The sequence below is a fragment of the Cricetulus griseus genome, chromosome X (assembly GCF_003668045.3).
Source record: "Cricetulus griseus strain 17A/GY chromosome X, alternate assembly CriGri-PICRH-1.0, whole genome shotgun sequence".
Classification (NCBI taxonomy): Eukaryota; Metazoa; Chordata; class Mammalia; order Rodentia; family Cricetidae; genus Cricetulus; species Cricetulus griseus.
This window is the reverse complement of record NC_048604.1, coordinates 16,539,007-16,562,810: the sequence shown is the minus strand read 5'-3', so window position 1 is coordinate 16,562,810 and position 23,804 is coordinate 16,539,007. Positions and strand designations below refer to the sequence as shown.

General features: G+C 43.5%; 1 protein-coding gene and 1 pseudogene across 1 annotated transcript; one reads left to right on the top strand and one right to left on the bottom strand.

The window, feature by feature from the left end:
• Positions 1–6,198: 6,198 nt before the first annotated feature.
• LOC113837586 (embryonic testis differentiation protein-like) lies at positions 6,199–6,492 on the top strand. Its single transcript, XM_035450145.1, has one exon. It carries the CDS (start codon positions 6,199–6,201, stop codon positions 6,421–6,423), a length of 225 nt encoding a protein of 74 aa, XP_035306036.1. The 3' UTR covers positions 6,424–6,492.
• A 5,995-nt stretch (positions 6,493–12,487) lies between these two features.
• LOC100768786 lies at positions 12,488–21,879 on the bottom strand (annotated as a pseudogene).
• Positions 21,880–23,804: the final 1,925 nt, after the last annotated feature.

Below are 23,804 nucleotides of genomic sequence, written 5' to 3'. Positions count from 1 at the left end.
GGACATGTGGTATTTTGGCAAAGGCCAACTGCTGCCAGGTGTTGTTTGTGTCGGTGACCACAGCCATTCTGTCAGGTGTATCTCTCTGACGTGTCTCCCAAGTTTTCTAGCAAGGAAAAACCTGAGCATGGTCTGGGAGGTCAGGTTGACTCTCAAGTATTGATCTGCCTTCCTCTTCACCCTTGGGATGTCTGTGTGGGGGCTGACAGCAGAGTATCTTTTAGCCATGATGACTCAACTCCACTGATGGCTGGACAAGACCGCACAATAGAGAATGCCTGTCAGTGCTGTTGGACTCCAGGTATCTGGAGAAGAAACTCTATTTGCCCCTTCTGAACATGCCTTTCCTGAGTCATTGTGTATGCACAGTCTTAGGACACACCGTTCTAATAATATAATTTGATGCCATAACTGAGTCAAAATGCAAACTGTTTGAGCCAACATATACACCAAACGACTTCTAAAACATCTAATTTGGGGTCTGGAGAGATGGCTAAGGGGTTAAGCATGTTTGCTGCTCTTGTAAAAGAGACCAGTTTGGATCCCAGCACCTTCATCAGGTAGCTCACAAGCCCCTGTAACTCCAGTTCCAGGGGATCTGATGCTCTCGATTCTCCTTGGGCACCTGTTTGCCTGTGGTGCACAGACACATGAATAAAAATAAATCTTTAAAAAAATTTGTGTGCAAGAACATGCATCACTTCTTGCTTCAATTGCTAATCCTAAACAGTGACTGCTGATAGCCAGTCAAATAAGCTCCTCTCTGGGAAAACCCTTTGTCTGCCCTCTTCAAAATAATTTTAGGATATAGTCATCGAAAACCACACACATTCAAGGGCCCATTCTGCTTGACAACTTGGGGTGCACTACATTTAGAATAATTTAGGGAATAATGGAATTTTGAACTTAGTCCTCCTTTTCTAAAAGAAGTTGTTTTCTTTTGTTTTTGTTTTTGTTTTTTTCTTTTTTTTCAAAACAGGGTTTCTCTGTGTGGCTTTGGAGCCTATCCTGGCACTCGCTCTGGACACCCGGCTGGCCTCGAACACACAGAGATCCGCCTGCCTCTGCCTCCTGAATGCTGGGATTAAAGGCGTGAGCCACCAACGCCTGGCTTAAAAGAAGTTTTAAGATTGTTATTTTAGTACACAAGCAGAAAGTTCATAAAAGTCTCACAGGTATTTTCTTATTGTCAATCATTTTGCATGTGATTTATGGTTGTGATTGATAGGAGAAGGATTTTTTTTAAGTTTTTTCGAGACAGGGTTTCTCTGTGTAGCTTTGGAGCCTGTCCTGGAACTAGCTCTTGTAGACCAGGCTGGTCTCGAACTCACAGAGATCCACCTGCCTCTGCCTCCCGAGTGCTGGGATTAAAGGCGTGAGCCACCAATGCCCTACTGGTCTTGTATTTTTATATTCCAATGAATCATATGCCTTTTAAATGCATTTATGTTGTAACAACCAAGCTCCCGTTGCCCACATTTCAGATGATTGCTTTGGTTTTAGATGAAGGCAGTCCAAATAATCAAGGCAATTTACCACTCCTTTTGTTAACAAAATTCCTTATATTACATCATTATTCCTCTCCAGTATGTTTCAGAGTCCAAACAAAGCTGTGTGAGGAACTTTGAAAAAGACTTATTTTATGGTTTATTTATGTGTATGTGTGCCTATGTGAAAGCATGTACACACGTGCATGCAGGTGCCCATAAAGGTGTAGGTGTCAGATCCCCTGGTGTTAGAGTTGTAGGTAGTGGTAAGCCACTGACATGGTGCTGAGAACCAAACCTGAGTCCTTTGGGAGAACAGATGTTCTTAAGCAGCGAAACATCCCTCCAGTCCCTGTCATATGTGGTAGGGGGAAACATGAATGACTGGACTTCCCTGCCTTTGATGAAAGTGATTATGTGATAGTTTAAATAATAATGGCCCCCCATAGGCCCTTATATTTGCATGCTTAGTCATCAGAGAGTGGAACTGTTTGAAAAAGGATTGGGAGGTGTGCTCTTGTTGGAGGAACTGTGTCACTGGGATTAGGCTTTGAGTTTTCAAAAACCCATAGCAGTCTCAGCCTCTCTCTTTCTCCTCTCCCTCTCCCTCTCCCCCTCTCCCTCTCCCTCCTTCGTCTCCTCCCTCTCCCTCTCCCTCCCTCTCCCTATCCCTCCCTCCCTCCATCCCTCTCTCTCCCCCTCTCTCTCTCCCTCTCTCTCCCCCCTCTCTCTCTCCCTCTGTCCCTCTCTCTCCCCCCCTCTCTCCCTCTCCCTCTCTCACTCTCTACCTGTGGATCAGGATGTAGCTCTCAGCTACTTCTCCAGCACCATTCATCCCACCGTGTTCCCCGCCATGATGATAATGAACTAAATTTCTGAAACTGTAAGCAAGCCCCCAATCTTGGTCATGGTGTCTTTTCACAGTAACAGAACATTGAATAGCAGAGATTTGGCTGAAGTCTGACTCAGTAGTTCCAGTGGGTTCTTGAACTTATCCTGTGGTTATTTCCCCAGTCTCAGAATGTATAATTGGGATAGATATACTTAGAAGTAGTTAGAATTCTCAAATTGGTTCCCTGACCTGTGGAGTGTGTGCTAATGTGGTTGGAAAGGCTAAATGGAAGGTGTTAAAGTTGCCTCTGCCAAAGAAAATAGTGAATCAAAACCAGTATCACATCCCTGGAAGAGTAGCAGAAATTAGTGTCACCATCAAGGACTTGAAAGATGCAGGGGTGGTGGCTCCCATCATATCTCCCTTTAATTCTCCTATCTGGCCCTTTAATATTTCCATCTGTGCAGAAGATAGATAGATTGTGAAGAATGATAGTTGACTATTGAATCCTCAATCAAGTAGTGACTCTGATTACAGCTGTTGTACCAGATGTAGTGCCCTTATTTGAGCAGATAAACACATCTCCTGGTAGATGGTATGCAGCTATTCATCTAGCAATTTTTTTTCTTGGTACCTGTCCAAAAGGACCACCAGCAATATACCTTTACAATTATACCTCAAGCATATTTTTCCTCCCCAGCCCCGTATCATAACTTAGAAGGGATCTTAATCATCTGTGTCTTCCACAAAATATCATACTAGTGCATTAGGTTGACAACATTATGCTGATTGAACCAAGTGACCAGGAGGTAGCAATCATTTTGGACTCCTTGGTAACACTTAAGTGCACCAAAGTATGGGAAATAAACCAAACAAAAATTCAAGGGCTTTCTACTTCAGTGAGATTGTCAGGAGTCCAGTGGTATAGAGCATGCATAAGACATAGATATAGACATGATTGTGTGTCAAGTTGACAACAGGTGGAACCGTGATGCCTATTCTTGGTTGTCAACTTGATTATATCTATAATCAACTAAAATCAAACAGCTGGGCACACCTGTGAGGGAACTTCTATTAATTAAACCATCCAAAAAGACCCACTAATAATCTGGATCTTTGAGGTGGGAAGCTGCACCTTTAATCCAGATCTTTGGAGGTAGGAATATCTGCCTTTAATCTAGGCCACACCTCCTGCTGGCAGCCTATATAAAGAATATGAAAGAGGAAGCTTGCACTCTTTCTTTGCCAGCTTGCACTTGCTCTTGACAGCAAGTTCATTCCTTTGCAGGCATTATAGCCCATTTCTTCAGGTTTCCAGCATGTACTGAATTCCAGCTGAGACATCCAGCCTCATGGACTGAATAACTACTAGATTCTTGGACCTTCTGTTGGTTAGTGTTGTAGAAAATCACTCTTGGTATTAGTAAGGCCACAACCTGGAAGCCATTCTAATAAATCACACACACACACACACACACCACACACACACACACACACACACACAACACAATTTAACATTTATATATTTATTCATTTTATATATAAAATTTTGTTTCTTCAGAGAATCCTGTTTAATTCAAACATTGTGACCTGGGTCCCTCTACTAATTGATCCTAATTGGATCTGAAAGCCAAAATCATTGAGCATCGCCAGGGAACCTGCTAGGGTGCCCCACATTCTGCAAACTCCTCATTCATGCAGTTTAGTGTGAAGATATTTAAAAAGACTAGGCAAAAGCTCTAATACCAAGAGAGCTGACTAGCCTATCCAGATAACATCCATCGAGAAAGTTAATGCTTGAGTAATGCCTAGTATCTGAAATGACTTTTGCTTATCATAGTCAGCCCTGAACCAGGAGCAGTGGCTAGTGCTTGGATCATAAAACTGTTTGTTTGAGAGTTCTTAGTCCATTGTGCATCATCAGAACTCCCCAGAGAACTGTCCAATCAGGTTCTGAGACACAAAAAATTGTCTGACAGGGATCTTTGCCTCTCAATCCTTGTGTCTTCAGCCTATTACTTCCAGAGGTGCTACAGTGGTCTGAGAGCTTTAACAAGCATCCTGACAATCAGGTAACATGTAATGTTCTGTTCCACCATCAAGATCATCTTCTGACTATGTCCTGACCATGCTGGGTACTGGGAGGGCGGGTCATAGTTTGGTGTTCAAACTGGTGAAAGAAATTCTCCTGTAAAGAAGGGGACCGGGGAACTAGAGAGGTGGCTCAGTTAGTTTTCATTTAAGGTGTAGCTTCTCTCTGGTAGGTATATGGGAAGCACAAATTGGACTTGATGGTTTAAAAAAATGGGAACAGCAAGTTAGGTGGGTAGGGAATGGGGAGTATATCTGGGAGAAGTTGGGGAGTGAATATGATATAAATGCAATATATGAAATTTTAGAAGAAAGTAACGAAGTATTTGAAAAGGTGGAATATAATGAGATTTATATATGAAGATGTAATAATAAATACTTTATTTTGCAATAAGTATAAAACCTAATTAGAAATTATATGTAAAATCCTGCTAAAGACATGTAGGTGTGAGTTATGGGCATTTTTCTATGGCAGAGGGAATGTGGAAATACTAAACAAACTAGGGAAAGCCCTGAGACCAAGGGAACTGACCATTTTATTCAGATAAAAACCAAGGAAAAAGTTACCACGTGGGTAATGTCTGCTGTCTGTAATGACTTCTCTACTTACCACAGCAAGCAATCCTGAACTAGGAACAGTGGCCAGTAGTTGAATCAAAAAACTGATTTTGGGTTTCGGGATTCTAAGTCCATTGTGCATTGTCATAACTCCGTGGAGAACTGACCAATCAGACAAGTCTCCCAGGGAACTTTGCCTCTCAATCCTTGTATTATTAGCCTATTTCTTCCAGAGGTGCTACAGTGGTCTGAGAGATTTAACAAGCATCCTGACAAACAGGTAACATGGAAGGTTTTGTTCCCTCATCAAGCTCATCTGCTATGTCCTGACCATGTCAGGTATGGGGGAGGGAGGAAGATAGTTTTGGTGTTTAAGCTAATAAAAGAAACACTCCTAGAAAGTGCCTAAGGTATGGGGGCCACGAAAAGTCTAGACTATGCCTTCTTGTGTCAGTATCTAGGTTTAGGTGCTCAGAACACCTGGCTTACAGCTGTGTCCTTGGTTGACCTTCCCTTTTTCCTCTAGATGTCATGAAAATGAGTCATCGGAATCTTGAGAATTTCGTCTTTTTCTTCCTAAGACTCTTGTGCTGGTTTCTCTATAAATTTGTCCCTGACAGATGCAGAGAACAAGGCAGGCATTGCCCTGCTTTTCTATTACTTGGAATAAAGAGAAATGTAGCAGTTTAGAATGTAGCATGAAGGTTCCACTTAGGCAAAGAAAACAGGAATTGAAGGTTAGCAAGATGGCTCAAGCAGTTGCTTGATGCAATGACTGATGGCCTGAGTTCAATACCTAGAACCCACATGATAGTTGTCCCATGACCTCCACAGGTAATCTGTGACATACACTTACACACACACACACACACACACAGAGAGAGAGAGAGAGAGAGAGAGAGAGAGAGAGAGAGAGAGAGAGAGAGACTTTAAAAAAGAAACAGGAATTAAAAAATGTTTTAATAGTACAGAACAGAGCTTCCAAAAATAGATATGACAAGATAAAAGATATGATCATGTGAGATATGATAATGTATAATATAATATGATGGCCACTGCAGATCAAACTGTGTCTCAAAGCAACCTTATTTGACTACAATGTGCGAGAGAGACAGACAGACAAAAACAGGTATGTGGCAGTAATAAAGAGGCCTCTGTGTTTACTGGATTATGTGGCTTTATATTTTCAGGCTTTCTTCGTGATCCCAAGGCCATTGGATAATACCAGTCATGGATAAAGAAAAGCCTGAAGCCAGTCCCAGCTCATTGGAAGCCAGTCCCAGCTCATCGGAAGCCAGTCCCAGCTCATCAGAATCCAACATGGAGCCAGTTGCATCCAGGGAGTTAAAAGGCCGAAAGCCCTCCAACAATATCCTGATCTATTTGATTGACAGGCAGCTGGGGAGGCCCAGAAATGATATGGATTTATTTGAATGGGTTTGGACCATAACATAAGTACCTGCCCAGAGTAGAGTGGTCTTTGCCAAAATTAATGTTCATGTACGACTATTTGTTTTAAAAGGAAACAAAATCGCAAGACACTCTAATGTTTGATCCATTAAACTGACTTCATTGCAACTCCTTTTGGTTCATTGTGTATTTCTTGACTTGGCTTTCTTGGGTTACATTGGGCAGGATATTGTATCCATCTTGATATTCCTCCTGTGAGATCTCAGTTGCAATGAGGATGGGGAGGTTGCATTGCACACCATGTCTCTTCCACTACTAGTCTGAAAAGTAATTGTGTATGCATAACTCTGCAGCACACAGCCATTCAAAACTCTCCTCACTAGACATTTTAGAGAGATGTCCACTGTATCTCACTGTAAAACCCCAACTGACTGCCCTGGTGAAAGGGCACTGGTGAGAGCAAATCAGAGCTAGGTTAGGATCTTAGAACACTCGCCATCTAGAGTTGCTCATTATTCCCAGAGAAGTGTCATGGCATTAGTTGTGTCATGTTAAGCAAACCTATTCAGATCTCAATGCATGGGAATGATTCCTTTGACTGAAGCACATAGAGCCCATAACTGTGAGCACCGGTGCAATGACTCCTGTTCAAAAAGCTCTATGCAGGTGTTTTAAACAAATCATACGCTGAGAAATTCAGAATGGGAATTCTGTAAGAAATTGGGAATCGAGAAATGACAATTCCACGGGGCGTTGGTGGTGCACACCTTTAATCCCAGCACTTGGGAGGCAGGGGCAGGTGGATCTCTGTGAGTTCGAAGCCAGCCTGGTCTACAAGACCTAGTTCCAGGACAGCCTTGAAACTCTGTCTCGAACCCCCCCCCAAAAAAAAAAAAAAGAAAGAAAGAAGTAAATGACAATTCCCCATCCTTTAATGGCCCTGGGAGAGCTGGTCCCACCCCTTGTTGGCCACTATACTCATAGATTGGTGCCTAGTCCAATTGTCATCAGAGAGGCTTCATCCAGCAACTGCTAGAAACAGACGTAGAGACCCACAGCCAAACATTAGGCAGAGCTCAGGGAATCCTGCAGAAGAGGGGGAGGAAAGACTGTAGGAGCTAGAGGGGTCAAGAACACCACAGGAAAATCTACAGAATCAACTAACCGGTCTGGGCTTATAGGGCTCACAGAGACTGAACCGACAACCACGGAGCCTGCGTAGGACTGACCTAGACCGTCTTCATATGTGTTAAAGCTGTGTAGCTTGCTCTTCTTGTGGGACTCCTAACAGTGAAAGGAAGGGCTGTCCCAGACTCTTTTGCCAATTTTTGGGACCCTACCACTTATACTGGGTTGCCTTGTCCAGCTTTAATATGAGGGGATATGCTTAGTCTTACTTCAACTTGATATACCTTGTTTTATTGATATCCATTGGAGGCCATCCCTTTTCTGAATAGAAACGGAGGAGGAGTGGATGGGAGGCAGAGAGGAGGTAGGGGAGGGACTGGGAGGAGAGGAGGGAGGGGAAACTGTGGTCAGGATATAAAATAAACAGCAAATAAAACAATTTTTTTAAAAAATGACAAATTTCCCTACCGTCACCGGCAGTCACAGCTAGAAAGTCAGCCCTGCCCCCATGGGAAATCTGGCCTCACCATCATGGGAAAGCTGGCCTCAGTAGTATGGGACTGGAGAACTGGCTCTGGAAGTCTGGGCATGGGATAGATGGCCCTGTCGCTCAACTGGAGACGGGTTCCAGGCTGACTAACTCAGATACCACCCAGCTCCATAGTCAGGGTTTTGAGTTCTCCCACCCCAACATATACCCCATCGACAACCTGCTGGAGTGTGTGAAGGGACGGTCCTTCCAAACCACAGCCTCAGGATCTCCCTATCTCTGGGTAACAGCAGGATATTCGGGGGCATTTTGGTGAGGGTCCAGTATTGATGGTGTAGCAGAAGCCAGAGTCCTTGAAGCAGAGCAACATTTCGCTGCAATGAACATTTGCAAGTAAAACTGCTTGGGCAAAAGGGTATACTGTGTGACACATCGCAGCTCCCATGCCACTACAACAAACAATTATGTGACAGAGAAGCAGAAGTGGGCAGGATGAAGCAAAGTGGGTTTTTCTTTTCTTATTTTTTTGGGGGGAGGCTAAAGGTTGGAGGGTGGACATGAAAAGACTGGAAGAAATTATAAGGAGTCACGGGCAGATAAGATATACAGATATGACTTACAGATGGCCCTGTAAGTCTCAGGCATTTGGATACTTGCCCCCAGCTTGGAGATTTCATATCATGCACCCCAATACCACTCATTTCCCAGTCCTTTCATGTCCACCCACCACCCTTTAGCCTCTAAAATAGAGCTTGAAGTCAGGGATGGTGATGCTTCCAGAAGATCCTTTATTGTACAGAGTTGTTTTGGCTATCCTGAGTTTTTTTTTTGTTTGTTTTGTTTTGTTTTTCCATATAAAGTTGAGTATTGTTCTTTCAAGGTCTGTGAAGAACTGTGTTGGGATTTTGATGGGGATTGCATTGAATCTGTAGATTACTTTTGGCAAGACTGCCATTTTTACTATGTTGATTCTACCTAACCATAGTTCCGAAAACAGCACAAAAATAGGCAGATAGACCAATGCAATTGAATTGAAAACCCTGATATTAACCCGCATCTACGAACACTTTATTTTTTACAAAGATGCTAAATCTATACAATGGAAAAAAGATAGCATCTTCAACAAATGGTGCTGGCACAACTGGATGCGGACATGCAGAAGATTGCAGATAGATCCATATCTGTCACCATGCACAAAACTTAAGTGCAAATGGATCAAAGATCTCAACATAAATCCAGCCACACTGAGTCTTCTAGAAGAGAAAGTGAGAGATACCCTTGAATGAATTGGCACAGGAGACCGCTTCCTGAACATTACACCAGTAGGACTTGGGACATTTTATGAAAGAGAATTCATAGTAAATGACATGTTACAAATGGCAACATTGGATATCATGATCACATAGCCAGCAGTTTATCATACCTAGACATACCTAGATTATCCAGTCTGGCACTGAAATTCATATTCTCACTTAGTAGAGGTTGATATTCAGTCATAGTATAAATTTTGGTAGATTGGGTAGGAAACGGAGAGAGAGAGAGAGAGAGAGAGAGAGAGAGAGAGAGAGAGAGAGAGAGAGAGAGAGATTTCTTTGGCGTGCTTGCGTGTGTGTGTGTGCGTGTGCGTGTGCGTGTGCGTGTGCGTGTGCGTGTGTGTTGCTAGAGATGGAAGCCAGGGCCTTGTGCATGCGTATCAAGCATTCTATCACTGAGCTAACTAGGACAGAAGGCTACTGCACGAGTAGGCACTAGAGGAAGTCATGGGATTCACAGCAGCCTGTGATGAGAAGAATGAGGAGTCAGAATTGGCTGTCTTTACAGAGCACAGCTCCAACATAGGCCTCTCAGAGGGAAGGCTATTAAGGGGGACTCAAGACTGGAGAGAATTTTAAGGGTTGTTCAGTGTAGTGATGTATTATTTATGATTTATTAAAGCTTGACTGAGGTTCAGAAAAAAGTCAGCCACAAGCTACAGAGGTCAGACAGTGGTGATACACACCTTTAATTCCAGTAGCCAGAGAGCTAAGGGTAGTACACATCCTTAGTCCCAAGGCTCAGATTAGGAGGTAGACGGATCTCTGTCAGTTTAAGGCCATACTGGCTATACAAAATTGATCCAGTCCTATAGAGAATCAGCTCGAACAAAGATGATCCCAGCTTGGGATAACACACCTTTAATCCCAGCACTAGGAAGGCATAAAAAGCAAAGGGTCTCATGTGGAGATTGATTCTCTTCAGTAACAATGAGAAGAGCCTTTTACCTCTGAGGATTCGTGGGGACAGGATTGTTATTTCAGCTAGGTAGAGGTAGAATCTACTGTCGTGGCTGCTTTGCTTTTCTTATCTTCAGCTTGAAGCTTGAACCCCAATATCAATTCCTAAGTCTTTTATTTTTTGTGCTACAATTCAGGGGGATTGTAGGTGTTCCTCTCCCAGCTATTTGGTGTATCCCTGAATCCAGAAACACAAGATTAATGTTATTTCACCAGGAGTGAGGCTAGAGGTCTCAACTTCTTGAGGAGGGCATCCCAGCCCATGGTCCATGGGAACACTTCAGCTTAGCTGCCCAACAGCAGGTAGGGAGGAATCTTCACCGATGCCCATTGGAGCAGGTAGAATGTGGCTAGGAACAGAGCCTCCAACTTCCACTAAAGCCCACTTCAGTAGCCACATGGGGTCAATGGGTAACCTAAGGAAAGGACAGGCCCAGGGAGTCTGTGCAGGGGGTGGACTCTCGGTAAAGCTTTTGGCAGCTGGGTGCAGAGTCGAACACGTATGTTCATGTTTCTGAGAAGAGTGGGCACCTTTTGTTAGGTTCTGAAAAGCTGAAGGGCAGAGATCACACCGTCTTGTCACCAGTGCTGTGTCTCCTTTCTCATGGAGTCCCCTCCTGTGTTGCAGGTGACTTCCCTGTTGACAACCCAGAAAAACAGCTGAGACCTGAGACCTCAGGCCCAAGGCAAGCTGTAAGCAGTCAGTCCAGCGGCACAACAGCTGCACCCAAAAATCTACCATGCAGGCCCCCTCTTTGTGCCACCATGACCCTCAGCCTCAAAGGAATGACACAGCCTGGGAAGCCTCCTACCGGCGCTTCAGTCAGTTCCAGTATGAAGAAGCAGCTGGGCCTCGAGAAGCCTTCTGCAAGCTCTGGGAGCTTTGCTGTCAATGGCTGAAGCCACAGATGCGGTCTGTGGACCAGATCCTGGCGCTGTTTGTCATGGAGAAATTCCTGCAAATTCTACCGGCAGACACAGAGGCCAGCACGCGCATGCTCAATGAGGCCAGAGAACGACTTTTCGCCCTGATAGAAGACCTGCGGAACGTGGACCCAGAAAACATGGTGAGAAGAGTGTTGTGTTTGTTGTTCTCAGACCAAAACAAGTGCCCAGGCAGCTGGGTCAAGATGAGACATTCTGTCCCGTGTCATTCCACAGCCCCCCCCCCGGCCCGCCTTCCCCAGAGTCCTTTTCAACCTTCTCTTCCATGGGAGTCAGCGGAAGTTGGAGGTGTGGTTCATAGGTTAGGGGTCAGAGGTCCCCCCTGTACCTGACCTCGTGCCCTCTCTACAACACACAAATGCCAATGCCTTGTTTGTTATCCGTGAAGGAAATTCTCAGACTGCAGTACTTCTCTGTATCCACCAATCAAAACAACACATTGTCATATGACTTGCAGTACAATTCCGTCTGTGGGACTTCTTTGTCTCAGGAGCCCATAACAGTTTTATCCTTGCCAAATACTGGTTAGCTTGGTGTAGTGAGATATCCATCCTGCCCACACCTGTAGCACTGACCACGACTGTTTGGGTGTGCTCACAGGTGCTGATGTGAAGGAGGGCAGGACTAGATCTGGGGTCCCGGACCCCAGCGCACTCTCATGCTTTCAGTCGGGTCACAGAGGACAGCCTGGGTGGATCCTTGGAGCTGGAATCTGCAGCCTTTACCTGCTTCTTGTGTAAGTGCACTCTCCCCAGAGAAACTTCACGTAACCTGTACTGAGTCCAGTGAATCTTGATTCCCACGCAATAGCTGGGTGCACAGGCACACTCTATAGCTCTGATACTTGAGACCATCCATCCCATATCCAGAGATACATCACAGTCTTCCTATCCCAAAGAAATGCACCAAAGAGATCCTTCTTCTATGGAGGTATAAAGTCACCCACCGCATTTCTAATTTTAAGAAAGAGACAATTTGTGGGCTGTCAAGGAGGCTCAGCAGTTTAAAAGCACTTGCTGCCAAGCCAGATGACCTGAGTCGAACCCCCAGGGCCCATATAGTAGAAGGAGAGAACTGAATCTGTACAGGTTGTCCTCGGAATTCCCACATGTGCTCATACATGCATGTGCACACGTAAATAAATATAATGCAAGGTAAAAAGACAGAAAGATCCAGTTTCAATTTCAGTGGGACTATCTCAAATTCTTTAGCACCCTCTGGCTGTCAGTGCATAGAATTTTTTTTAACATCCCAAAACATGTATTCAGCTTAGTCACAGAGGCATTGTCTCCATGCTGTCACACACAGACACAAACACAGATAAGGGACAATATTCATATTTAGCCCAAGCATACTCTTTTGAGGTTCCTTTAAATGTCGTCATATGCCACAGCCCACCATTTAAATAGTGGCTATTTTTTACTATGTGGCTCACTGTGTCACACTACAGCTTCCATGATGAGACTTTTCTTTTTCTTTTCTCTTAAATTTTATTTTGTTTGGGGGGGGGTGTAAGGGCAGAGGGCCGGGCACAAAGGAATGGGGAGATAAATGGGATGCGGATGCATGATGTGAAAGCCACAAAGAATAAATTAATTTTTTTTCATTTAGTGACTTTATTCTTCCGTTTAGCAACTGAATCACTGATGAACAGTCCTCTTGCCAAGAAAACATTAGGCTCACAGTGATTTTACAGAAGTACTTAAGAATTGGACATCATAAATATAGTGCTAAACACTTCAAAGAAGTGAAACTCAGGGATGGTTGTACAATTTGGTGTTAAGTTCTGGTGTAACCAATTCCATATCCAGAGAAGTTTGGTAGAACAAATGGAAATTATGCTTGAATCTCATTCATACACATAAAATATTTCTACATAAAGCCCTAGTAATGAGAACAAAAATTTGTTTGTAAAAATATGGTACATTGTCAAAAAGGGTCTTAAGAATAAATTGTAATGGATTTTTTTTTAATTTTGCAACATGTTCCAATTTATGTTTGAAGACTCATTGCCAAATATTGATATATGCTGAGACAAGTATATAGAGAGTGAAGTATTATACAAAATAGGGTACAGTTTCATCTCTCCTTTTGTGTTGTTCTTTTTTGTGGCTACTACAGCATGCTAGCCTCTTGTACAACCCCCCAAGAAGCAACACGAATATCACAGGAAGGACAGAGAATGTTTGAGAAACAAAACCAAAAAAGAATCTCTGATCTCTGTAATGGATATTTTTAATGCCAGTTCCTTTGTTGGCTTTCTCAATATCTTCTATCTTCTTCAGACATCTCCATGACTCCAACACATGAATTAGTATGTTGCTTCCTTTCTGCCGTGATTGTAACAATAGTATCTACAGCAGCCAGGTAAAGCTTCGCTCCAGAAGTGAAGCCAGGACGCGTAATATTTGATCTGCTGAGTGCAAATTTGATGGCCCCTTTATCAAACAGCTTATATGGCAAAATAAGAGGATATTTATGAAATAATCTTAGGGTTGGATACAAAGGCTCTTCTCTCTGTCTAAACAAGATCATTCTCCATTTATTATAAGCATTTCTATGCGTTCATGGCATCTGACGATTTCCACAGTATCTTTTTCAGGCATGATTCAATTAAGCTATGGTTCAATACCAGAAATTGATCTGTCAATTGATTTTTAATACACTTAATAAGCAAGGTTTTCAAGTGGATTCACATGAGCAGATTTCTTTTTCAACAAATTTCTTGAATGTGATCCAAGGTGAAGGAAGCAATGAGATAGTGGAGGACCCAGGGTGACAGGAAATTGAATTAGTAAGGGTCTGGCAGGGCCTCTTCCATGGGGAAGGCTGCAACTGACAGTTAAGGATGCTGTTATTATCTGGAAGGTATGGGATTACTGAAGTCACATTTCTCCCTATAATTCATGGTTGGATACACATGGAAGAGTTGTGTCTTGGTTGGTTATGATTTTTATTCATTGTCATCAATCTACTATCCTTGCAGTCAGTTCTGCAAAAAAATAATTTTTATTCTAAGAAGACAATACATTTTGCAAGACAACATGACCAAGTGAATGTCTTGCGCAACAAAACTAGATGGCTCTAGGAAACTGAGTAGCTGTTTTATTAAATATATTCAGTGTTAAAAACAGAAGCATTAGAAAATGTAGCAGGCATTTGGTCTTGGCATTTACTTTCACAGATCGAAGAGAAGGATGGGGAAGGATCTGAATGGAAAGGACACCTACAGAACAGTCCAATAGTACGGCATTGATGTTTTCCACCCACAGTACAGACACAGCACAGAAACTGTGGACATAGCCTCTTGTAGGCACAAATACAGATCCTTCAACTAAGAAACTCAGTGTCCAAGCTTAGGATCAGTCCCAAAGTCACAGCCCTAAGCTCACAACAATAAATAACTTAGATCAGAATAACTGTGTGGAGTTCATAGCTTCTATATAGCTGCTTTGATTTTGAGATTATGAAACCCAAGGGTTACATTTAATCACCATGAACACACAACATTACATTCCACCTAAATCAATAAAAGAATCTCAGAAGCAAAAACAAGAAATGTGTTGTCCAATATACCTTAAAGAACTTCTTCCCCGTGACCCCTCAAATCTTAAAATACTAGAGTGGGGAGGGAGCACTGGATTCACAAGATCATTGTTCAAGGTGGGATGATCGCAGATTCCCACAACCATGTCTGCTGGGCCATGGGAGAAGCACAAGTGCTGCTTCCAACCATGAAATCACATAGCCCGTCCTGAGGGTCAGCACCCAGCCTGCACAAACTGACTCCAAGCTCACAGCATGGTACAGGTTATGGCAGGCCTTCCCAGGGTTCCTTGAGTTCTGTTTCACCTGCCTGATAGAGAAATACATTGAGAAATACTACCCACTGTTGTTATTCTTTTAGGTGTGACCCTTTAATACAGATTTCCTCATGTTGATGGTCTAGACAGTGGTTCTCAACCTTCCTAATGCTGTGAAACTTTAACACAGTTCCTCATGTTGATGGTCTAGACAGTGGTTCTCAACCTTCCTAATGCTGTGACCCTTTAATACAGTTCCTCATGTTGATGGTCTAGACAGTGTTTCTCACCCTTCCTAATGCTGTGTCCCTTTAATAAGTTCCTCATGTGGATGGTCTAGACAGTGGTTCTCACCCTTCCTAATGCTGTGACCCTTTAATACAGTTCCTCATGTTGATGTTCTAGACAGTGATTCTCACCCTTCCTAATGCTGTGACCCTTTAATACAGTTCCTCATGTTGATGGTCTAGACAGTGGTTCTCACCCTTCCTAATGCTGTGACCCTTTAATACAGTTCCTCATGTTGATGGTCTACACAGTGGTTCTCACCCTTCCTAATGCTGTGACCCTTTAATACAGTTCCTCATGTGGATGGTCTAGACAGTGGTTCTCAACCTTCCTAATGCTGTGACCCTTTAATACAGTTCCTCATGTTGATGGTCTAGACAGTGGTTCTCACCCTTCCTAATGCTGTGACCCTTTAATACAGTTCCTCATGTGGATGGTCTAGACAGTGGTTCTCAACCTTCCTAATGCTGTGACCCTTTAATACAGTTCCTCATGTTGATGGTCTAGACAGTGGTTCTCACCCTTCCTAATGCTGTGACCCTTTAATACAGTTCCTCATGTGGATGGTCTAGACAGTGGTTCTCACCCTTCCTAATGCTGTGACCCTTTAATACAGTTCCTCATGTGGATGGTCTAGACAGTGGTTCTCAACCTTCCTAATGCTGTGACCCTTTAATACAGTTCCTCATGTTGATGGTCTAGACAGTGGTTCTCACCCTTCCTAATTCTGTGACCCTTTAATACAGTTCCTCATGTGGATGGTCTAGACAGTGGTTCTCACCCTTCCTAATGCTGTGACCCTTTAATACAGTTCCTCATGTGGATGATCTAGACAGTGGTTCTCACCCTTCCTAATGTTGTGACCCTTTAATACACTTCCTCGTGTTGTGGTGACCCCTAACCACAAAATTATTTCATTACTTCATAACTGTAATTTTTCTAATCATAATGTAAATATCTGATATGCAGAGTGATCTTAGAAGACCCCTGTGAAAGGGTCATTCAACCCCAAATGGGTCTCAATTCACAGGTTGAGAACCATTGTTTTAAGTGGATAAGAAGCAGCACTTGCCTGGCGTTGGTGGCACATGCCTTTAATCCCAGCACTCGGGAGACAGGGGCAGGGTGGATCTCTGTGAGTTCGAGACCAGCCTGGTCTACAAGATCTAGTTCCAGGACAGCCTCCAAAGCCACAGAGAAACCTTGTCTCTAAAAACCAAAAAAAAAAAAAAAAAAAAAAAAAAAAGAAGAAGCACCACCACACTTAGCTGGTATATGGCTATGAAGACCTACAACAAGCTCAGAAGGCCAAGATAAATCCAAAATGGTTAAGTGTGGAGACCTACAGCAAGTGAGTGACTGTGCTGGCTAACTTTAGGTCAACACAGGCTGAGAAGAGGGAACTGCAACTGAGAAAACACCTCTGTAAAATGGGGCTGTAGGCAAGCCTGTAGGACATTTTCTTAATTGGTGATTGATGTGTGAGGACCCAGCTCATTTTGTGTGTTATGATCCTTGGGCTGGTGGTCCTGGGTTATTTTTTTAAAGCAAGCAAGCTAAGCCAGCCATGAGGAGCAAGTCAGTAAGCAGCACCCAGCTCCTGCTTCCATATGCCTGCCCTGTTTGAGTGCCTATCCTGACTTCCTGCAGTGTTGAACAGTGAAGTATAAGTCAAATAAACCCTTTCCTCCCCAACTGGGCTTTTGGTCCTGGTGTTTCATCACAGTAATAGAAACCCTAAGACAGTAAAGCACAATTTGTGTCACTGGAGTCTGTGCAATGGGGCAGCTCAGATTTAAGTCCATAGGGGCTCGGGATGGTTCCATTTGTTCCGTAGGCACAATTGCATATTATTCCCACCTTCTGTGAGAGAGCTAGGAATTAAGATTAGATGATAGATAGATAGATAGATAGATAGATAGATAGATAGATAGATAGATAGATAGAGATAGGGCTTCATGTTTCCCAGGCTAGCTTTGATGTTGCTATGTAAGCTTAATCATCTTGAACTTGATCCTCCACCTCCTGAGTGCTGGGGCTCCAGTTATGTACCACTGTAGTGCTGGGAATCCAGTTATGTACCACTGTAGTGCTGGGGCTCCAGTTATGTACCACTGTAGTGCTGGGAATCCAGTTATGTACCACTGTAGTGCTGGGGCTCCAGTTATGTACCACTGTAGTGCTGGGACTCCAGTTATGTACCACTGTAGTGCTGGGACTCCAGTTATGTACCACTGTAGTGCTGGGACTCCAGTTATGTACCACTGTAGTGCTGGGACTCCAGTTATGTACCACTGTAGGGAGAGATCCTGGATACCTGTACAGCTGACCACACCCAGGAAGGTAGAGGGGTAGAATAAAGAGAGAGGACAGGAGCTCTCTCTCTCTCTCTCTCTCTCTCTCTCTCTCTCTCTCTCTCTCTCTCTCTCTCTCTCTCTGGTTCAGGCAGCTCTTGGAAGCATCTGGGATCTTGGCAGCTCAGAGTGCCCGTGTGAGTAGTTTTCATGGTTATCATTTATAATATATCATCAGTAACCATATCTTGTATACGGTTTGTGTTCCTCATCATACCACCATACCTGGTTTGTGTCATGTTGTGGATAAAAACCAATTTCTTAAGCACACAAGTCAAATACTCTACCAACTGAACCACATCCTTAACCCCAACATGAGGGTTCTTTAACATAGAATATAAATACTGACATCCTGTCAAATATACCACTAGGTGATGCTATGAAGTCACAGTAATTCTCTATTACATGCTCTGTTCATCCAGAACAATGAAGGGCATGTGAAGCTGTGGATGAGTCTCAGTGCAGGAGTGCCTGTCGTGAGTGCATAGTCCTTGACTTCAGTTCCAAAGGGGGAATAAAATCAGAAAGAAACAGTATGGTGCATGTGCTAAGAAAGCCTTGGCATATGTGTGTTGATCTAAACTAGTGTGTCTACCAGTGTCTGTGTGTGCCTGAAAATTTTATTGAGTTTGCTCTTTGACAATTTCATGTGTGTAAAGTACATTCTGATTTCTGTATTCTAGTCTCTCTAATCTTCCACACCTCTTCTTTCAACAAGTGTTTTCTTTAGGAAAAATTTGTATTGCAGGGACTGTATTAAAGGGTCCCAGAATTATTGCCTTTGCCCTTGGTTAGCTACCAGAACTTGAAGGTCAGACGCTATTGCTGAAGACACCACACAGTTGAGACAAAGTACTTAGAGGAATCGAGCTGGTGCTGATCTAGAATTGAACTCCCAGAGGGTTCTTGTATAGCTCTTATGTATTAGTATGGGACGGTGCTATGCAACCTGCTAAGGGGGAAGAGTAATAAATATTCCTATCTACCTGTAAATTGTAAATCCTATGAACCACAACAGTGACTAATACCGCAAAATGACGTAATGATGAAATCGTGGCACTTATATCCTAGGGGTAACCAACAGCTGTCTGATTGGATTAAGGTCCACTCAATAGAAGGGAATTCATGTTGGTACTGTATACTTAGTCAACTGCTCACAAATGGAGGGATCATAGGCACTAGAGGAGAACTTACCATTGGACTGTAGTTGTATCTTGGTGGTAGACCAAAAACCTAGCATATATAAGGCCCTGGTCTTGAATTCCAGCATGCAAAGAAACTTGAAATAAATAAAACTGAAAATGTGAGATGGGTGTCATTCATAGAGCAAAGCTATGTGTTTCCTTCCTTTTAAATGGAAAAGTTTGCATTATTTTCAAGAAAACTTAGTTTTTAAAGTGGGACAGTAGTGGATTACATAATATGAACTTCAGCATGCAATTCACTTGGGAAATGACCAGTAGTTTTGGAAATTTGTGGACATAAAACTATTTCAGGTTTGGTTTGTATAAGGACTAAAACTACAATTCAATTTGAGGCTCATAACTCTCATTAAAGCAATAAGCACAAAGCCTATTAGAACCATTTTTTCTTTAGTTGGGCACTGAAGATAACAAATCATTGTTTATCAGAAACTCCTAAAAGATCCAGGATCACATTTAATTGAATGACCTTGTCATAAACACACAAGTCTTTCATAAAACTAAAAGCCTTCAGTTCAAAATCCCACTGCTGTCAAGAAATGGTGCTGGTCTAACTGGCTGTCAACATGTAAAAGACTGCAGATAGATCCATATCTATCACCATACACAAAACTCAAGTCCAAATGGATCAAAGACCTCAACATAAATACATTCACACTGAACCTCAGGGAAGAGAAATTGGGAAATACCCTTGGATGCATAGGCACAGGAGACCACTTCCTAAATAGAAAACCAGTAGCACAGACACTGAGAGCAACAATTAGTAAATGGGACCTCCTGAAACTGAAAAGCTTCTGTAAGGCAAAGGACATGGTCAACAATACAAAACAGCTTCCTACAAAATGGGGAAAGATCTTCACCAAGCCCACATCTGACAGAGGACTGATCTCCAAAATATACAAAGAACTCAAGAAACTAGGCATCAAACTACCAAATAATCCAATTAAAAATGGGGTGCAGATCTAAACAGAGAATTCTCAACAGAACAACCTCAAATGGCAGAAAAACACTAAGAAAATGCTCAATATCCTTAGTCATCAGGGAAATGCAAAATAAAACCACTCTGAGATTCCATCTTACACCAATCAGAATGGCTAAGAACAAAAACACCAATGACAGCTTATGCTGAGAGGATGTGGAGAAAGGGAAACACTCCTCCACTGCTGGTGGAAATCAGTAGGGCGATTTCTCAGAAAAGTAGGGATTAACCTACGTCAAGACCCTGCAATACCACTGTTGGGCATATACCCAAAGGAGGCACATTCACACAACAAAGATATTTGCTCAACTATGTTCATAGCAACATTATTCATTATAGCTAGATCTTGGAAACAACCTAGATGCCCCTCAACTGAAGAATGGATAAAGAAAATGTGGTACATTTACACAATGGTGTACTACTCAGTGGTACGAAACAATGACATCCTAAAATTAACAGGCAAATGGACAGAACTAAAAAACAACCATCCTGAGTGAGGTAACCCAGATGCAGAAAGACAAATATAGTATTACTCACTCATAATTGGATAGCAGACATAAAGCAAAAGATACACAGCCTACAATCCACAACCCCAGAGAAGCTTGAATCCTCCTCCAGAAACAGATGAAAGCAGATGCAGAAACCCACAACTAACCAATGAGCCAAGCTCCTGGAGTACAGTTGAAGTGAGGGAGGAGCGATAATATGAACAAAGGAGTCAAGACCATGATGGGAAACCCACAGAATCAGCTGACCTGAGCGAGTGAGAGATCACTGACTCAGGTCTAACAAATGGGGAGCTTACTTAAGACCAAACTAGACTCCCTTAATATAGGTGACAATGGTGTGACTGGGGCAGTATATGAGGCCACTGGCTGTGGGTTCAAGATCTAACTCTAATGCACAAACTGACTTAGTGGAGCCCATTCTATATGGAGAGATACCTTGCCCAGCCTAGACACAGGAGGGTGGAGTGTGAAGAGGTGCCTTGGTCCTGCCTCAACTACATGATGGGACAGACTTAGTAGACTTCCTAGGAGAGGACTTACCCATTCTGAGGAGCGGATGGGAGGTGGGGGGAGAGTGGAGGGAGCAGGAGGAGAGGAGGGAAGAGGAACTGGGACTGGAATGTAAAAAATAAATTAATTTTAAAAAGATAAAAATAAATAAATAGATAGGCAGATGAATAAATAAATAAATAAATAAATAAATAAATAAAAATCCCACTGCTGACAGATGGTTAAGAGCACTCACTGTTGTAAGGACTCAGCTAAGTAAGTTCTACACTTGCAAATTAAAAGGAGCTCCAAGCATTTGCTTCCAATGGCATTTAGGGAGCAGAAACAACACAAGTCGGCAAAGAAGACTGTCACATGAAAAATCCTAATGTTATATTAGAGACATTCAAATAAATACTAATTTCCTTTTTGCAAATGAACTTTACAGAAAGACTTTCCAAAAGCACTTCAAGGAAGCCCAGGATAAACATAACTGAATGTGATGAAGATGAGCAGGTAAAATTAAAAGCCAGACTGGGCTCCGTGTTGGGTGAAGAAAGCAGTTAGGGGACACAAATGGTGACTATAAAACTTCAAGCAGCCAGCCAAATGACTCATTCGAGATCACACACACAGTAAACACTTGAAGAAATACTGATAAAAACAAGGCCAAACCTAAATTAAACACATTCAAATGAGTACGGTGTCACAACCAAAAAATTGCCATTTTACTATAAAATAACACAAGAAATTGGACCTCTGTATACTTCCTTCCCTTCAGGGTCTTTAACATGCCAGCTCTTGCCAAGCAGTTCACTGTGTTCCATATTCATAACTTGTTAAGGAGCTCTCTTGGTTGAAGACACAGACATTACATATACAAGAACATTAAAATAAAAATTCAGGACTGGAAAAATGACTTGGTGGTTAATAGCACTGGCCACTCTTCCAGAGGACCAGAGGCTCACAACACTCACGAGTGGCTGTAACTGAAGTATCAGGAGATCGGATGCCCTCCTGCGGCCTCTGTGGACCATGCATGCCTGTGGTGCACAAACATGAATACAGGTAGAACACTCATCCACATAAAATCATAAAAATAAAATGAATCTTAAAAATAAAATAAAAACAAAAATGAGAAATCAAAGAGTTCAACGATGACTGCCAAGGCACTTGTACTTGTTGGAGAATAAGATGGGTGTCTGTTTCCTTATCTTCATATTGAAATTATAGGGAAACTTTCCTGTTAGAGAGAGACCTTCATTCTATAGCCTGGGCTGTAAAAAATATGTGAGAATTAAATGTGAAGGAAGAAATGAGAACTTAGCTGACCTTAACACCTAGAGAAACTTCACTGAATGCCAGAGAAGTGGCACCTCAAGTTCTGGCCACACCATAATCAGGGCACAGGAGCCAGTTAATGAGCAGAGTTCAAAAGAATGAAGATTACATGTTCCAAGCTGGGATAGGGAGGCAGGAAGCGATTTTGCTTGGGGCACAATGGGGGAATTGGCTGTTTTCCTTAGACAAGCTGTTTTCTTTTGTGAAACTGTGAGGGTCTGTTGTCTGTTCTTGCAGCCACTGGGTGCTTCAGGTAGGGGTCAGCAGCTTTTCTACTTCAGTTCCCTAATAGCTGGCTTCCAGAATTTAGAGCTCTGTTTAAGACCTTAGCTTTGGGGCCGGGGGGGGGGGCGGGGGGGCAGTGAAGCATGTTTTTTTACAGGTTACCAGAAAACACATGATCCTCTTTTATTTAACACCCAGGAGCTGGGATGTGACGAGCTTTAAGAGGAAGGCTAGGGGGTTCAGAGGCTCCAGCCTCTAGGACATATGCCTAGAGACAAAGCAGGGGTCTGGGGAGGAAAATGATGTTAGGCTCAGGGAAAGCACAGAAGGGCAACAGGCTGTGGGGGGGTGGGGGAGGTTGGAAGCTGGGAAAGAGTAAGAAGAATCTGGGGAGCAGGGTAGGATGCCTCAGAAGATGGTAGGCAGCTGGAGGCTGGTGAGATCATGTGGCTAAAGGAGATGGCTAGAGGCTAGAGAAAGCTACAAGTCATAGAGGCAGGGCAGGGAGATAAGGAGGAGGAAGGCAGGAGACAGCCAAGATAAGCTGGGAAGGAATGCAGGCAGGAGTCTGGGGGAGAACAGGAAAATCAGGGAGTAGGGCAGGAGACTACAGGCTGCATGAGTGCACAGGGGCACAGTGCTGGGAGAAGGGAGAAGGATAGTGAGAAGATAAGGTGGATGTGAAGAGTCAAAGGCTGGGGATGGAAACCAGAGACCAGAGGACATTTGGAGGATGGGTGAGGGCAGGAGTCTCAGGTGAGGGTAGAGGGTTTTGGAAGCAGATAGCACCCTGGTTGACCTGTGGCTTAGCAAGCTGGGAAACTGAAAAGGTAGGCGAGGCTCTCCCACGTTCCCTGGTGGTGGCTCCATGATAGGCTACTGGGCGGCCATGGCGACTTGCAGGGTCAGCTCACCAGCAACACACAGACAGGGAGCCCCTCCCACCCACCGTCCAGGCCTCAAGTCCCTATTTCTTTTGTAGAGCCTGCTGAACCCTGAATCGAAGAGGATTGGTCCAGTGAGCCCCAGGAAGGGCCTAGAGGAGTAAGGGTTTGTCCAGATAAAATGGACAGTTCTTTTGTGAACCACACCTGCTCTGTCCCCTTCTTTCATGAAGCCCAAGGGTAGTCTCACAGCCCTTCTCCACACTGCCTCCTGCACTGTGGGGATGGGGCAGGGGACTGTCCTCTCTCTGCCTGCCCGTCCTACTCTCCCTTTGCCTCCCCTAACCCGGTGGGGGAGGGACGGGAGGGGCATTCCTGAGGCTCTGCATCTGCAGCCATGAAAGAACAGGAAATAGTTGGTTACAGCCCTCTCTTTCCCCCACAGCCTGCTTCTCCCATCTTCCCTGTCTGCCCAGGCTCCCTGCAGCACCTGCGATGACACCGGTAAGACCCAGA

What these genes read in the sequence shown, in the direction of transcription:
- LOC113837586 (XM_035450145.1), top strand. Translation starts at nt 6,199, where the DNA reads ATGGATAAAGAAAAGCCTGAAGCCAGTCCCAGCTCATTGGAAGCCAGT.